Source organism: Oncorhynchus masou, chromosome 5, assembly GCF_036934945.1.
Source record: "Oncorhynchus masou masou isolate Uvic2021 chromosome 5, UVic_Omas_1.1, whole genome shotgun sequence".
Lineage (NCBI taxonomy): Eukaryota > Metazoa > Chordata > Actinopteri > Salmoniformes > Salmonidae > Oncorhynchus > Oncorhynchus masou.
The window spans coordinates 45,068,046-45,085,733 of NC_088216.1; the positions used below are offsets into that span (position 1 = coordinate 45,068,046).

The 17,688-nt window shown below is 41.6% G+C and overlaps 1 protein-coding gene and 1 long non-coding RNA gene across 2 annotated transcripts in view; one reads left to right on the forward strand and one right to left on the reverse strand.

The window, feature by feature from the left end:
* Positions 1-1,296: 1,296 nt before the first annotated feature.
* Positions 1,297-4,619, reverse strand: LOC135539653 (uncharacterized). The gene is made up of 2 exons (XR_010455652.1): positions 4,529-4,619; positions 1,297-2,086 (listed from the first exon to the last, which is right to left on the reverse strand). It is a non-coding gene; the product is annotated as an uncharacterized LOC135539653 (long non-coding RNA).
* Positions 4,081-17,688, forward strand: part of ubap2a (ubiquitin associated protein 2a) — a 39,512-nt gene continuing 25,904 nt past the window's right edge. Inside the window, 4 exon segments of the mRNA XM_064965670.1 lie at positions 4,081-4,160; positions 8,096-8,233; positions 15,977-16,054; positions 17,034-17,144. Coding sequence (XP_064821742.1) covers positions 8,138-8,233; positions 15,977-16,054; positions 17,034-17,144 — 285 coding nt within the window. The 5' untranslated portion in view covers positions 4,081-4,160; positions 8,096-8,137.

Below are 17,688 nucleotides of genomic sequence, written 5' to 3' on the forward strand. Positions count from 1 at the left end.
AGCGCCACAGTCGGAGTAGTAGCATTCAATGTTAGTCCTGTATTGGCATTGTGACTCTTTGATGGCTCGGTTCTGGTTGGGATATTGTGACGACCCTCCCACTCGGTCTGCCAAATTCTTTCTCTCTGTTCTTGTTTCCCTTAATCGGATGTCGATGGGTGGAGCTGGAAGGGTTGTCAGCGAAATGGGACACACCTGGGCTTGGGTGTGTCCTGGGGATAAACACACCTTTCCCCCATACATCAAGGAGACTCTCTCCATGCTGATACACTGTTGTTTTTGGTTGCGCACCAGCTGTTGTTAACAAAGAGACACACACCTCCCCCATTTACCTTACCCAAATCTGCCATTTGGTATTGACAATGCATAGAAAAACCATCTAGAAGTAAATATTATCCATGTTCTTGTTCAGCCACGACTCCGAGAAAAATAGAATATTACAGTTCAACAGGTCCCGTTGATAGGATAGTCAAGAACGAAGCTCGTCCAGTTTGTTCTCTAGTGATTGTACGTTCGAGTCTTGTCAGGCAGCGCTCTTGTTTGCCTCTCATGCGCCGTCTCTTCTTCTTTCAAGTCCCGGAATTAGGGCCTGGTCTGGAATAAGCAGTACATCCACAGCTGCCGACTCGCTGAAGTAGAAATCTTCATCCAAATTGAGGTTAGTGATCGCTGTTCGGATGTCCGAAAGCTGTTTCCTGTCATATGAAATGATGGTGGAAATATTATTTACAAGAAAAGTTAAGGTCAGCATAAAAACACACACAAAATAGCATAATTGGCCAGGAGCCCGAAAAACAGTTGCTATCTACTGCAGTTCCATCTTCATACCAAAATGGCTGCCGTGGCTACTGCTAGCTAGCATGAGGATGAAAATGGCAGTTTTCATAGAAAACTGGTAGTATTTCAATCTTCTTGATGTATAAGTGTGGATAAAGGTAAAATTTGGAGTACAATGGCATATCCCATCACTGCACTGAGATATGTTTTCCGACCTATATCTTGCGTTAGCTCCACGATGTCTTTGATGCAACCTACCCATTCATAGAAGCCAACTGCTTAAGCGCCTATTGACTGTAGTATCTTCTTTAAGGGGGTGCTCTTTCGTTAAGAGTCCTGACACTCGGTCTCAACGTTAACAAGCATCGCTTGCACTACTGTTTTGGAAACATAAGGAGTATGTCTTTCATATTAGTGAGGAAAAATTTACTTCAATAAAAATGTACACTTGCTGTAGCATTTGTAGCACAATGGGTCCTGTATCCACACAAAAATGTTTAGAAAAGACATACGACAATGGAATGTAAGAGGAAGAATTTAATAGCATTCTCCAAGATATACATGCTCAGACTACAACAAAAAGAGGTCTTGAGGAACCTCTTAAATGGCTAAAGTGTCTGTGCAATCTTGCTAACTGGCTACTGCAACAGTGCATGTTTTGGGTCTTTGGCCCATTAATGGAAAAGGTGAGCACATGTTGTATAGAGGAATGTACATCAGACATGATTTATGACAACATTTCTATATGCCATGAAATTAAACATATTTCAAATCAAATCAAATTGTATTTGTCACATGCACCGAATACAACACATTACAAGCCCTTAACTAACAATGCAGTTTTAAGAAAAATACCACAAAAAAATAAAAAAAATAAAAGTAACAAATAATTAAAGAGCCGCAGTAAAAGAGAAGTATCTTAAAGTAGACAGGAAATCAGATCCATATTACTGCACAAACTTTCCATCTACACCATCACTGCCGGGTGATTGCATTACAATCAAAGGTGATTTTGTGCAATTACTAATCAGCTTCAACCTGGAGAACAACACGGTCCTTGGAGTGTCTGCTGTTGCCGTTCATGGTGACATGACAAAGGACACTGCACAGAGTAAGATCCAACAATACATCTGTATCAATCTATCTATCGATCACATCTATTTGTTTTGTCTATTCTTTGGGCAGGAATTCCTGATGATCCGTTGCAGCTGATCTTTATCTCTCCTGAAAGCCTGTTCATCGACCAGTGGTGGTCCTGGCTGAGGACCATCAAGGACAGGATATGCCTCCTGGCCATGGATAAGGTGCACTGCATGACATTTAGAGTAAAAAAATAAATAAACGTATTGATGTCATTTGTCTCTTGCAACCACATCATGCAACTCAAGTACATGCAGTAACTGTAAACACTTAACACATTCGTTGACACCATAATTCCCACCCCTGCAGAGAACTATACCTAAGCATGTGACATCTTTCAATAACATACCATTCTTTATTACTATTAATGCAATGAGTTTCACCAAAGTAACTCTGGTTTCAGATAAATGGTAATACTGTATGTACGCACACAAACATAAAAAGGAGAGCTCAACAGCTAAAATATACATCACACTTAAAAACAACATTGGAGAGATGTAATTGTTAAACAATTTTACTGCATCACAGGGGCGAATCCTTAAGGGAGACATATTTGAAGGTGCCTGCCATCAAGGTCATCTTAATAGCTTGTTGCCCAATTCTGATGCTCACTGTCACAGCCACAGAGGCAATGGTGGATGACATGATAGAGAAGATTAATCTCCCCGTGTAGTCTGGCGGGATTGTCTCGGTTCTTTCCAACAGGTAATAATCTATGCTTTTACAATTTCCATGAAGAAATGCAATGGTAAAATAAGGAATGCAGTTGTTTAATTGAATGATCATCTCTACAAATTGTTCCAACACATAGCCAAAGTCGATGTTTGTAACATGCTCCTTAAAATCTGTGTTTTTATTTGATATTATTACATTTGGTGGCCTTTTTCATTTTACTGACATGTACAGGAGTGGCAGATGGCCATATATGCTTCCTCTCACATGGCACCGTTTTACTGTGTAGGAGTGCGAGGCACTCAGGACATATGAATGTCCCATGGGTAAGGGACACATTTGGAAAAACTAGTTTAGCAGTCCAGGGACTGGCTACTGAACCAAGGCTGCACCTTAAAAAGCCTATGTTTCTTCTCAAATTCTCTGCTTCGGTTGCAGCAATTATTTGAGGAAGACATTGAAGAACACAAAAATACGTATACAACAAGAAATGAAAACACGTGTAAATAAATAGAAATGAGAAAATATGTTATGAGAAAAACTAAAAAAAATACTATAATAAATTACGATATCAGTTTGAGTTTGGTCTAGGATGCGATAGGGATGCTAGGAGACTCTAATATGCACTAGAATTTAGTAGGGACAGGTGCTGCATTTTCTTTTGCCTTTTGTACAGAGTGGTGCAACGTGATGATGTCATTGGAGAAGTTTGCTTCACAAATATCTGGAGGCACCAGGTAGGCACACATGTACAGTCATGTGGATCTGTGCAAAATTGCACAGTAAGTGTAGATTTTTTATTTGAAAGATTATTTCTCGCTGATATTAAAGATAAAGGGCATGGGTGACCAAGAAAAATGAATTGGTACAATTTAAGGCCAAGTGGCAAACAATAATGCAGGCGCTAGGGATAGGGGTATGAGCATGCAGATCTGGGCAGATGAGATGTTATTTTTTGTGTGTCTGTAAGTTGTTGTTCGTATGTATACGTTTGTATCTGGAGTGAAACTTTTTTTAAAGATAAGGGGCATATCAGCATATGTTTTGAAAACCAGTTTGAAATGGACGATTATTGACGTTTCTAAACATTAAAACACAGTGTCGGAATTGTAGTTCACATGAAGCCAATAGTGGGTGAATGTAAGGGCTGAAAACCCTACAAACAGAGAAGGGTTTTGAAGAGATAAATCTAACCATGATTGCGTTCAAACCCCAGTGCAGCTCAGTGTAAACAAGCATAATGATAGGGTCTGTATCTTCTGGTAAGTCCTACAGTACATTATGAAGTTCAATTAATTGTACAGACAGGGTTTCTGTCACGAGCTGCATAAGCTAATAAGTGTTACTGACCAATTATTCCAAGTGTACATAGGTGGCCCTGGCTATTAAAAAAAAATACATTTTTGTATCAAAGACTGTCGAATCGATCGCTTGTTGTGAATGTCAATAACCCCAAGAGGACGAAACACGCGCGTCTGCGCAGTTGTCTCTCACGACCACAGAGGAGAAGCGACTACAGCAACGCCGTATATCACGTGACCTTGTGCTGGCTGAGTGAATCGTGTTAGCAGGTAATAAAAAGCAAATCTCGTTCAGGCGCTCAATGTTTTTCTTTATACTTGAGCCAATTTGAACCCTTTCATAGTCTTGTCCCTCTTGAAGTGTAATGTCACCGATTCATTTGTCTGTTTACACCAGCTTTTCAGTCTTTATTTCGTTATTTTCTTTTGGCTTTTTCCCGACAAGTAATGTCGGGGGTTGGATTGTGTGCTGTGTGGCCATTTTCGTTAGAATTGATAAAGCTTTGTGGTTAGCTAGCATGTTATGATACCCGAAGAACAGCTGTTTATGATTGACCCTTGGGAAGAACCCCCGGTAGTAACGTTAAACATTCAACGTGTGAGCAGGAATGTAGGCCCGTCGTGTTTTGGTATCTTACCTGCCGTAGGTTGCCTGAACTGCATCGCTAACTAGCTAACGTTAGCTAGATACTTCGCTAGCTAGGACAAAGGGGTCCCACTGTCGGTCACTTCTGTGTATTATTTGTAATTTACAGTAGGACTAAAATCCACGCCAGTGGTGTATTTGAAACGCGCGCCGTTACATTTCAGTTAAAAACAAGACAATTAAACAGTTAAGTGATTGTAAATGTCATATAAAGGCATGCGTTCTTTATCATTAATTATAACTTAGCTAAATATTATGGTAAGCTATCCATAACACTTTAGTCTATTGTTTGCACACATTTGACGGATTCTATACCAGTGTTATATAAACATTTATGCATGTTTACTATTCGAGTGTGTTTGTCATATATTGTGTAGATGAAAACGGTTTTATGAGTAACCAGCTAGAGGATGATGTCAAACTCCGTAGCTGCGGTAACTTGTATTATTGGACAACAGCAGGGAAATCTGTCGAGTTGACACAATATCTAATTACATTGTCTTGCATGGGAATGCGCTCGAATGAGAGTTGTAAAAAAAACAAATATAGGCCCTGGCTGTCTTTTCGGTAGTGTATTGCCTTCCCAAAGTCAACCTGATGTTGATGCTGCTGTCATCTAAGCTACAGATCAATAATCGAGCCCGTGTTTATTGTTGCATTACTGGAAGTTGCCAATGGAAGCTATGGTCACTTCGCCACTGACCTGCAGCTGCATTGTCCTCAGATATGAACCAGGCAGAGTGATATGTAATCTTCTCAGTTTATATATTGTAGTTATGGACGTGTGCATACAGTGCATTCGAAAAGTATTCAGACCCCTTGACTTTTTCCACATTTTGGTACATTACAACCTTATCCAAAATTGATTTAAATACTTTTTTTCCCCTCATCAATTTACACACACTACCCCATAATGATTTTTGCAAATGTGTGTATATATATGTATTTACATAAGTATTCAGACCCTTTGCTATGAGACTTGAAATTGAGCACATGTGCATCCTGTTTCCATTGATCTACAACTTGATTGGAGTCAGCCTGTGGTCAATTCAATTGATTGGACATGATTTGGAAAGGCACACACCTCTCTATATAAGGTCCCACAGTTGACAGTGCATGTCAGAGCAAAAACCAAGCCATGAGGTCAAAGGAATTGTCTGTATAGCTCCGAGACAGGATTGTTTCAAGGCTCAGATCTGGGGAAGGGTATCAAAACATTTCTACGGCATTGATTGTCCCCAAGAACACAGTGGCCTCCATCATTCTTCAATGCAAGAAGTTTGGAACCACCAAGACTTCCTCGAGCTGGACGCTTGAACCAAACTGAGCAATTGGGGGAGAAGGGCCTTGGTCAGAGAGGTGACCAACAACCCGATGGTCACTCTGACAGATCTCCAGAGTTTCTCTGTGGTGATGGGAGAACTTTCCAGAAGGACAACCATCTCTGCAGCACTCCACCAATCAAGCCTTTATGGTAGAGTGGCCAGACAGAAGCCACTCCTCAGTAAAAGGCACATGACAGCCCACATTGAGTTTGCCAAAAGGTCACCTAAAGGACTCTCAAACCGTGAGAAACAAGATTCTCTGGTCTGACGAAACCAAGATTGAACTCTTTGGCCTGAATGCCTAGCGTCACGTCTGGAGGAAACCAGGCATTGCTCATCACCTAGCCAATACCATCCCTATGGTGGTGACAGCATCATGCCGTGGGGATGTTTTTCAGGGACTGGGAGACTAGTCAGGTTCGAGGGAAAGATGAACGGCGCAAAGTACACAGAGATCGTCTATGAAAACCTACTTCAGAGTGCTCAGGACCTCAGACTGGGGCGAAGGTTCACCTTACAACAGAACAACAACCCTAAGCACACAGCCAAGAAAACCTAAGAGTTGCTTTGGGGCAAGTCTCTGAATGTCCTTGATTGGCCCAGCCAGAGCCCAGACTTGAACCCGATCGATCGAACATCTCTGGAGAGACCTGAAAATAGGTGTGCAGCGATGCTCCCCATCCAACCTGACAAAGCTTGAGAGGCTCAGCAGAGAAGAATGGGAGAAACTCCCCAAATACAAAGTATCCTGTCGGGCTGTATCACCGCCTGGTACGGCATCTGCACTGCCCTCAACCACAAGGCTCTCCAGAGGGTGGGGTGGTGCAGTCTACACAACGCCTTACCGCATCTACCTGCCCTCCACACCTACAGCACCCGATGTCACAGGAGGCCAAAAAGATCTTCAAGGGCATCAACCACCCGAGCCATTGCCTGTTCACACCACTACCATCCAGAAGGCGAGGTCAGTACAGGTGCATCAAAGCTGGGACGGAGAGACTGAAAAACAGCTTCTATCTCAAGGCCATCAGACTGCTAAACAGCAATCACTAACTCTGAGAGGCTGCTGCCAACATGGAACCCCAATCACTGGCCACTTTAATAAATGGATCACTAGGCACTTTATACAATGCACTCTAAGTAATGCCACTTTAATAATGTTTACATATCTTACATTACTCATATCACATGTTTTTTATACCATCTATTGCACCTTGCTTTTGCTGTTCGGCCATCGCTTATCCATATACTTACATGTACATATTCTCATTCAACCCTTTTAGATTTGTGTGTATTAGGTAGTTGTTGGGGAATTGTTAGATTATTTGTTAGATATTATTGCACTGTCGGAACTATAAGCACACGCATTTCGCTACACTCACATTAACATCTGCTAACCATGTGTATATGACAAATAAAATTTGATTTGATTTAGCATCATACCCAAAACTAATTGAGGCTGTAATCGCTGCCAAAGGTGCTTCAACAAAGTACTGAGTAAAGGGTCTGAATACTTATGTAAATGTTCTAATATATATATTTTACATTTGAAGAAAAAATCGCCATGTTTTTGCTTTGTCATTATGGGGAATTGTGTGTAGCTTGATGAGGGGGAAAAACAATTTAATCCATTTTAGAATAAGGTTGTAACGTAACAAAATGTGGAAAAGGTGAAGGGGTTTGAGTACTTTACGAATGCACTAGAGCTAGCCCATTAATGGAATAAAGGAGTCTAACGTTATTCATTATAGTCAAGGACCCAACACGTTCTGTTTAAAGGCGACTTGTCTCTAAGCCAAAACAGTCAAATACTAAATACAAATCTAGCTAAATGTGAATTGATTCTCAATTATGGTAAGGTTCTAGAAACATGGATAAATCCCTCTACTTTCATATCGTCAAAATAATTTCACCAATGCAAAATACACATTTACTATACACTGTTTCAACAGTTGCAACCGACACTCAGGATTGCACAATCCCTCCAACCTTGTTGATGTGGGGACGTGTTTGATACAGGCTACACACACACACACCAGGGAATGCATTTCAGCTCAGAAGAAACTACAAAGGGAATCGGGACTATTTGAACAACCCAGGCCTAACGTATAACAACAGACCTATTTGTCTTATCTTATACCTGCCTGCAGTGAATAGGGCAAATACCGTAAGTGACATTCATTTTTATCCACCCCCCCACACACCAACCTCCCCCCTTCCTCTCTGTCTTCCAGATTTTTCTATTTTGTACATACATTGTTTTGTATATACTGTATATGATGACATCGTTGGGCGGCGACAAAGCCCGGGGCACTCGGGACAAAGCGCTGCCTGCTGCCACACACGCAACTCAACCACAGAAACAGCTCCAGGTGAGTGACACACACGCAACCAGTATTTTCCACTAGCGCCGGTTGTCGGCTATACAAATTATTTGCAGACTCATATTCAGCCGTGTACATTTTCCACTTAACTTAACTAGGCTGCTTTTAAATTTGCTTCTTAAAAATAAGTCTGCAGAGCCCTCCCCTGCTAGATCAAATCATACGTTATTTGTCACACGCGCCGAATACAACAGTGAAATGCTTACTTACAAGCCCTTAACCAACAATGCCGTTTTAAATAAGTGTTAAATCAAAAATAAAAGTAACAAATTATTAAAGAGCAGCAGTAAAATAACAACAGCGAGGCTATATACAGGGGGTACCGGTACAGCGTCAATGTGAGGGGGCACCGGTCGAGGTAATTGAGGTACAATGTACATGTAGGTAGAGTGACTGTGACTGAATATGCATCTTCTAGCGATCTATTAATAGGATAGGCGCCTGTCAGTCACAAAGTGAGCGATGACGGGGAAACACTGCCTCTCGGCATCTGAGTGTGTGCGCTGTGGTTGCGGCCATATTTATTTACACTGAGGGAGAGAGCGTGAACTTACAGGTCCCATATAATGTGGTGACAATGAGTCAATCCACTTAGACTATTGTTTTTCTGCATTCCGGTTCAATATTTACTTGCTCTGTCGCAGTCTTTCATTGAAGACTACACACACAAATGTCATGCTACACTGAACAGAAATATAAACGCAACATGTAAAGTGGTCCCATGTTTCATGAGCTGAAATAAGATCCCAGAAATGTTCCATACGCACAAATGCTCATTTCTCTCATTTTGTGCTCAAATGTGTTTACATCGCTGTTAGTGACCATTACTCCTCTGCCAAGATAAGATTATCCATCCACCTGACTACCCCTAACCCTACCAACAGCTCTACACCCCGTGCAGCAACTTGCCCAAGCCCCCCCCCCACCACTTCTCCTTCACCCAAATCCAGAAGGCTGATGTTCTGAAAGAGCTGCAAAATCTTGATCTCTACAAATCAGCTGGGCTAGACTATCTGGACCCTCTCTTTCTAAAATTATCCGCCAAAATTGTTGCAACCCCTATTACTAGCCTCTTCAACCTCTCTTTCGTATCGTCTGAGATCCCCAAAGATTGGAAAGCTGCCACGGTCATCCCCCTCTACAAAGGGGGAGACACTCTAGACCCAAACTGTTATAGACCTATGTCCATCCTGCCCTGCCTTTCTAAAATCTTCGAAAGCCAAGTTAACAAACAGATCACCGACCATCATCTGTACATTTATTACTCCAGTGTTAATGCTAAATTGTAATTATTTTGCCTCTATGGCCTATCTATGGCCTTACCTCCCTACTCTTCTACGGTGCATAGATTTTTTTATTTTGTTATTGACTATACATTTGTTTATGTGTAACTGTGCTGTTGTTTTTGTCACACTGCTTTGCTTTATCTTGGCCAGGTTGCAGTTGAAAATGAGAACTTGTTCTCAATTGACCTACCTGGTTAAATAAAGGTGAAAAAAAAGGTGTGGCATATCAAGAAGCTGATTAAACAGCATGATCATTACACAGGTACACCTTGTGTTGGGGACAATAAAAGGCTACTCTAAAATGTGCAGTTTTGTCACACAACACAATGCCACAGATGTCTCAAGTTGAGGGAGCATGCAATTGGCATGCTAGCTGCAGGAATGTCCACCGGAGCTGTTGCCAGAGAATTGAATGATCATTCTTTTACCATAAGCCGCCTCCAACTAAGTCTTAGAGAATTTGGCAGTACGTCCAACCGGCAGTGGTGTAATGTACTTAAGTAAAAATACTTTAAAGTACTACTTAAGTTTTTTTTTCGTGGTATTTGTACTTTATTTTACATTTAACATTTACATTTACATTTAAGTCATTTAGCAGACGCTCTTATCCAGAGCGACTTACAAATTGGTGAATTCACCTTCTGACATCAGTGGAACAGCCACTTTACAATAGTGCATCTAAATCATTTAAGGGGGGGTGAGAAGGATTGCTTTATCCTATCCTAGGTATTCCTTGAAGAGGTGGGGTTTCAGGTGTCTCCGGAAGGTGGTGATTGACTCCGCTGTCCTGGCGTCGTGAGGGAGTTTGTTCCACCATTGGGGGGCCAGAGCAGCGAACAGTTTTGACTGGGCTGAGCGGGAACTGTACTTCCTCAGTGGTAGGGAGGCGAGCAGGCCAGAGGTGGATGAACGCAGTGCCCTTGTTTGGGTGTAGGGCCTGATCAGAGCCTGGAGGTACTGCGGTGCCGTTCCCCTCACAGCTCCGTAGGCAAGCACCATGGTCTTGTAGCGGATGCGAGCTTCAACTGGAAGCCAGTGGAGAGAGCGGAGGAGCGGGGTGACGTGAGAGAACTTGGGAAGGTTGAACACCAGACGGGCTGCGGCGTTCTGGATGAGTTGTAGGGGTTTAATGGCACAGGCAGGGAGCCCAGCCAACAGCGAGTTGCAGTAATCCAGACGGGAGATGACAAGTGCCTGGATTAGGACCTGCGCCGCTTCCTGTGTGAGGCAGGGGCGTACTCTGCGGATGTTGTAGAGCATGAACCTACAGGAACGGGCCACCGCCTTGATGTTAGTTGAGAACGACAGGGTGTTGTCCAGGATCACGCCAAGGTTCTTAGCGCTCTGGGAGGAGGAAACAATGGAGTTGTTTATTTATATTTTTATACTATTTATATTTAACTACTTTTACTTTCACTTCACTACATTCCCAAAGAATACGATTGACTTTTTACTCCATACATTTTCTCTGACACCCAAAAGTACACGTTTCATTTCATTGCTTAGCAGGTCAGGAAAATGGTCCAATTCACGCACTTATCAAGAGAACATATCTGGTCATCCCTACTGCCTCTGATCTGGCGGATTAATTAAACACACATACTTAATTTAAGAATTTGTGTTTGAATGTGCCCCTGGCTATCTGTAAATTAAACATTTAAATAAAATGATGCCGTCTAGTTTGCTTAATATAAGCAATTTGAAATGATTTATACTTTTACTTTTGATACTTGGGTATATTTTAAACCAAATACTTTTAGACTTTTACTCAAGTAGTATTTTACTGGGTGACTTTCACTTTTACTTGAGTCATTTTCTATTAAGGTTTCTTTACTTTTACTCAAGTATGACAATTTGATACTTTTTCCACCACTGCCAACCAGCCTCACAACTGCACACTACATGTAACCACGCCAGCCCAGGACCTCCACATCCGGTATTTTCTATATGAAGTCTATCAGGACTTGCCAGACGTTATAGTGAGTTACTCGTCAGTAGCCTACCGAATTGCATCGGTACGAGAACTGTTAATTTAGCTACCTTTTATTTTTGGAAACTTAAGTTGCCTATTTTTAATTTAGAAAATGAAGGCATGGACAAGGCTCTCCAGAGGGTGGTGCGGTGTGCACCACCCTCTGGACAAAATTATTGGCAAGATGGACAATATTATTGGTGCCCAGGAGCTACCACTTAGTTGCACAGCCTTTGGTCAAGATAACTGAGAAAAACATTTATTGTTGCCATCAATGAGCCATTACTGGCAAGTTGGCCCACTATTCAGCAGCAAACTGCTCAAATTATTCGATGTTTGAGGGATGCCTTCAACCAACTGATGTTTTCAGATCTTACCACAGGTTTTTGGATGTGATTCAGATCTGGACTCTATGCTGGCCATTTCAGAGCAGTCGATAGTTTCATCTTAAACCGTTCCTGGGTGCTATTTGATGTGTGTTCAGGGTTGTTGTCTAGCTGGAAGACCCACAATCTTCAATGGAAAAACTATTTTTGGACTGGGTTGAACATTGGACTCAAACACTTGATAATCAGCTGATTTCATGATGACTTGTGTACGTTCAAGGCCCCCAGTACCAGAGGTCGCAAACAACCCTACAGCATTATCAAACCTCCCCATGTTTGATTGTAGGGGGTGTGTGTTATTTTGAGGGTATGCTTAATTTGGTCATCAGTAGAACGGTGCAGCAAGCTCATTTGAGGCTACAAGAAGCATTTGTCGCCAGTTAGCTTGGCCAAAGGCTGTTCAACCAAGTACTACCCCCGAGGTGCCAATAATTGTATCCATGCCATTTGTCTTTATTTTCTAAATGAAACATTTAAGCTGAAGGTTACAGAAATAAAAAATGTATTCTGTAAATTGTAGAAAATCCAATAAAGTGTGGAGACATTTTTTTTCTTTAGTTTAAACTTCATTTATAAAAAATAAATTATTTAAGAAAAGTGCAAGGGTGACAATATATTTGGCTGCAATTGTATATGGTATTTTGAAGGATATTGATATATACAGTGCCTTCAGAAAGTATTCACACCCCTTGACTTTTTCCAAATGCTGTTGTTATAACCTGAATTTAAAATGGATTAAATTGAGATTTTGTTTCACTGGCCTACACACAATACCCCATAATGTCAAAATGGAATTCTGTTTTTAGAAATTGTTACATATTAATTAAAAATGAAAAAAAATGAAATATCTTGGGTCAATACAGTGGGGCAAAAAGGTATTTAGTCAGCCACCAATTGTGCAAGTTCTCCCACTTAAAAAGATGAGAGATGCCTGTAATTTTCATCATAGGTACACTTCAACTATGACAGACAAAATTACAAAAGAAAATTCAGAAAATCACATTGTAGGATTTTTAATGAATTCTTTAGATAATTATGGTGGAAAATAAGTATTTGGTCAATAACAAAAGTTTATCTCAATACTTTGTTATATACCCTTTATTGGCAATGAGAGGTCAAACATTTTCTATGTCTTCACAAGGTTTTCACACACTGTTGCTGGTATTTTGGCCCATTCCACCATGCAGATCTCCTCTAGAGCAGTGATGTTTTGGGGCTGTTGCTGGGCAACACGGACTTTCAACTCCCTCCAAAGATTTTCTATGGGGTTGAGATCTGGAGACTGGCTAGGCCACTCCAGGACCTTGAAATGCTTCTTACCAAGCCACTCCTTCATTGCCCGGGCAGTGTGTTTGGGATCATTGTCATGTTGAAAGACCCAGCAACGTTTCATCTTCAATGCCCTTGCTGATGGAAGGAGGTTTTCACACACAATCTCACGATACATGGCCCCATTCATTCTTTCCTTTGAACGGATCAGTCGTCCTGGTCCCTTTGCAGAAAAATAACGTGATGATGTTTCCACCCCCATGCTTCACAGTAGGTATGGTGTTCTTTGGATGCAACACAGCATTCTTTGTCCTCCAAACACGACGAGTTGAGTTTTTACCAAAAAGTTATATTTTGGTTTCATCTGACCATATGACATTCTCCCAATCTTCTTCTGGATCATCCAAATGCTCTCTAGCAAACTTCAGACGGGACTGGACATGTACTGGCTTAAGCAGGGGGACACGTCTGGCACTGCAGGATTTGAGTCCCTGGCGGCGTAGTGTGTTACTGATGGTAGGCTTTGTTACTGTGGGCCCAGCTCTCTGCAGGTCATTCACTAGGTCCCCCCGTGTGGTTCTGGGATTTTTACTCACTGTTTCTGTGATCATTTTGACCCCACGGGGTGAGATCTTGCGTGGATCCCCAAATCGAGACAGATTATCAGTGGTCTTGTATGTCTTCCATTTCCTAATAATTGCTCCCACAGTTGATTTCTTCAAACCAAGCTACTTACCTACTGCAGATTCAGTCTTTCTAGCCTGGTGCAAGTCTACAATTTTGTTTCTGGTGTCCTTTGACAGCTATTTGGTCTTGGCCATAGTGGAGTTTGGAGTGTGACTGTTTGAGGTTGTGGACAGGTGTCTTTTATACTGATAACAAGTTCAAACAGGTGCCATTAATACAGGTAACAAGTGGAGGACAGAGGGGCCTCTTAAAGAAGTTCAGTGAGAGCCAGAAATCTTACTTGTTTGCAGGTGACCAAATACTTATTTTCCACCATAATTTGCAAATAAATGTATTAAAAATCCTACAATGTGATTTTCTGGATTTTTTTTCTAATTTTGTCTGTCATAGTTGAAGTGTACCTATGATGAAAATTACAGGCCTCTCTCATCTTTTTAAGTGGGAGAACTTGCACAATTGGTGGCTGACTAAATACTTTTTTGCCCCACTGTAAGTATTTGTTATGGCAAGCCATAAATTCTGTCATCAAGGGTGGCTACTTTGAATAATCTCAAATATTCTTTTGATTTGTTTAACACTTTTTTGGTTACTACATGATTCCATATGTGTTATTTCGTAGTTTTGATGTCTTCACTATTCTACAATGTAGAAAATAGTCAAAACAAATAACCCTTGAATGAGTAGGTGTATCCGTACTTTTGACTGGTACTGTATATGTGCTCTATCACTCCCCTATTACTAACTACAAATTATCTATAACTAGGCTAATAACTCACTAACCAGCAAAGGATGTGAACAAAGCTCCTACTGGAGCTCTGATTGTTTATGCCGCACCGATCTGTGTAGAGTATGGGCGGAGTAGTACATGTCAATGCAGTAGAATCCTACTCCGATGCCTTCTGCATTCAACAAAATCTCTTGCATAGTTTTGTTTTGCATTGAAAGTGGCTAATATTGCGCTGATTCGATCACAATTGCCACAGTAAAGGGAAACGTTGATAACTCTAGAACAGTGGTCACTTTGAGTCAAAATGCAAGGCGAGATCTACCGCTCAGATTTTTTTTGAACATGACTTAAAAACACATAAGCCTATGCAAAATGAACCAATTAAAAACAGTACTGTAGCAATGAGGTTTGTGCAGTAAGCTATAGGCCCAATACATTAGCACCGCATATTAGCTTTTCTTGAATTGCCCTGTCAGTGCATTGTTGTTCGGGCCATTTTTTTATTATATATTTAACCGATCACACCGGTAATAGATCTGTTGTTGTATTACCTTTTTAGCACAGCTGAGTGAGCATACATTTAAATAGTTTTATTTTATTGGATTGATGGTGCCTGCATTTGATGGTCAGTCTCAGCGGAGGGAGAGCGCAGCAGACTGAGGGCCCGCGTCTCAACATCCATCTTATCTCTCTAACCAAAAAGGGACACCGTCTTCCAGATAAGGGCAAAACTCAACTATCTAGAGCAGTGCTTCTCTCTATGGGCTAATATTTCTACGCGACAGTCTCGGCTACTACGCCGCAGCTTAGCGGGAACATTGACTGTAGGTCTACTGATTTACTCAAAGTGTTGACAAGCAGTTAACTGCTGCTTTCTCTTTAGCAAAGCCCATGTTTCACACCTGCTTCATTCTTCAATCATATCTGTCTTGCAGTTAGCTAGGAAAATACCTCTCAAAAGGAAGGTTGAAGCCGATGGAAGTCAGGATGTAAAGGATTCTTTGAAGGCCAAGTGCAGTCAAAATGACGTTTTCCTGTTTTTGTATCATATTGTACAAGAGCTGATGAAACACTCGAAAAGTGTGAAAATGTGATCAGTGTTATTTCAGTGTTATTTCCTGATAGTTGCTGGTTGAAAATTCAATATAGCATTAGAATGTACCAGAGGCCACCAAAATAGAGCTTGTTTATCAAACATTTCTTAACCCGGGGGACAAGCCCCTCTGGACCCAGCCCGGCTGGCTACTTTTTCTTTGACATGCACACAGTACAACTTGCTCAATGCATGGGGCTTCAAGTGGTAAATCATATCTCCAAAACAATTATTCTCCCTCTCCTTCCCTCCTCCCTCTGTTCCTTTCCTTCTTCATATCCTCCCTCACTTCCTTCTCATCCATTTTGCAGGCGACTGCAGAGCAGATCCGACTCGCCCAGATGATCTATGACAAGAATGATGCTGAGTTTGAGGACAAAGTGAACCAGGTGAGTGGGCGGGAATTGCAGAGGCCATTGTGACAGCTCTGAATGATGGCCTGTGTGTGTTGGGGTGTGTTTCACATTAAGAGAGAGAACCTGTGACTGCATGTGCTGGGAAAAGGCAAGACCACACTCATAATTTAGGAAAAAAACAAAATATTTTGTCAATTTTAGACAACTTCAGGGTTTTCACTTCAAATCTAAGACCCTCTCTTTTTCTAATACTGACTGTTAGGCTATGACAGATTCCCCCTCCCCTTCTGTGACTATGTACACAGCTTATTGATGTGTGTGCTTGTGTGCATGTCTCAGTGTGTGTAGTGTATTTGTATCAATGGTCTGTATAGACAGTGTCATTGTACACTGAGTATACAAAACATTAAGAACAGACAGACCACATGAATCCAGGTGAAAGCTATGATCCCATATTGATGTCACTTGTTAAGTCCACCTCAATCAGTGTAGATGAAGGGGAGGAGACAGGTTAAAGGAGGATTTCTAAGCCTTGAGACAATTGAGACATGGATTGTGTGTGTGCGCCATTCAGAGGTTGAATGGGCAAGACAAAGGTGCCTTTGAATGGGGTATGGTAGTAGGCCCACCGGTTCGTGTCAAAAACTGCAACACTGCTGGGTGTTTTACGCTCAACACGTTCCTGTGTGTATCAATAATGGTACACCACGCAAAGGACGTCCAGCCAACTTGACACAACTGTGGGAAGCGTTGGAGTCAACATGGGCCAGCATCCCTGTGGAACGCTTTCGACACCTTGTGGAGTCCATGTGCCGATGAATTCATGCTGTTCTGAGGACAGGGTGTGCAAGTCAATATTAGCAAGATGTTCTTAATATTCTATTATGTTTCATTGGATTCAAATAAAGCACTCAGAGTATGTATGTATGTATGTATGTATGTATGTATGTATGTGTGTATGTGTGTATGTGTGTATGTATGTGTGTATGTATGTATGTATGTATGTCCACAGCTGATGGAGGTGACAGGAAAGATCCAGGATGAATGCATGGTAGCGCTCCACGACTGCAACGAGGATGTCAACAGAGCCATCAACTTCCTCCTTGAGAGCACCTCTGATACGGTAGGGCAGAGGGGACTGACATTAACGCTACCTTTTCAATTTCCTTCAGCCACTTTCCTTTGGGTGGCTAGTCATCGCTAGCTTAGCGTCGCTCAGTCACCTCAACTTCCCTGAGACCTGGGTCGTATTCATTAGGCACCAAATGGAAGAAAACTGACTGAAAAAGGGAGGGACTAGCCTACCTGAACTTTTCTGCCTTTGTTTTCTGGTTTAGTGATGCTCATTGTTGACTCATGAGAGTGGAGTGGCTGGTGGTAGCATGGTATGGAATCTAACCAGTTGCTACATAGCTTTTTTGCACTGACTCTCTTGCACAGACTCGATGTACACTCGCTGGACTCTCACACATACTAAGCTGACACTCCAACACACAGACACACACACATGCATATTGACACACATGTACAGTGCATTCGGAAAGTATTCAGAGCCCTTGACTTTTTCCACATTTTGCTATGTTACAGCCTTATTCAGAAATTGATGAGAAAAACAGTTATTTAATCCATCTACATACAATAACCCATAATGACAAAGCGATAACAGG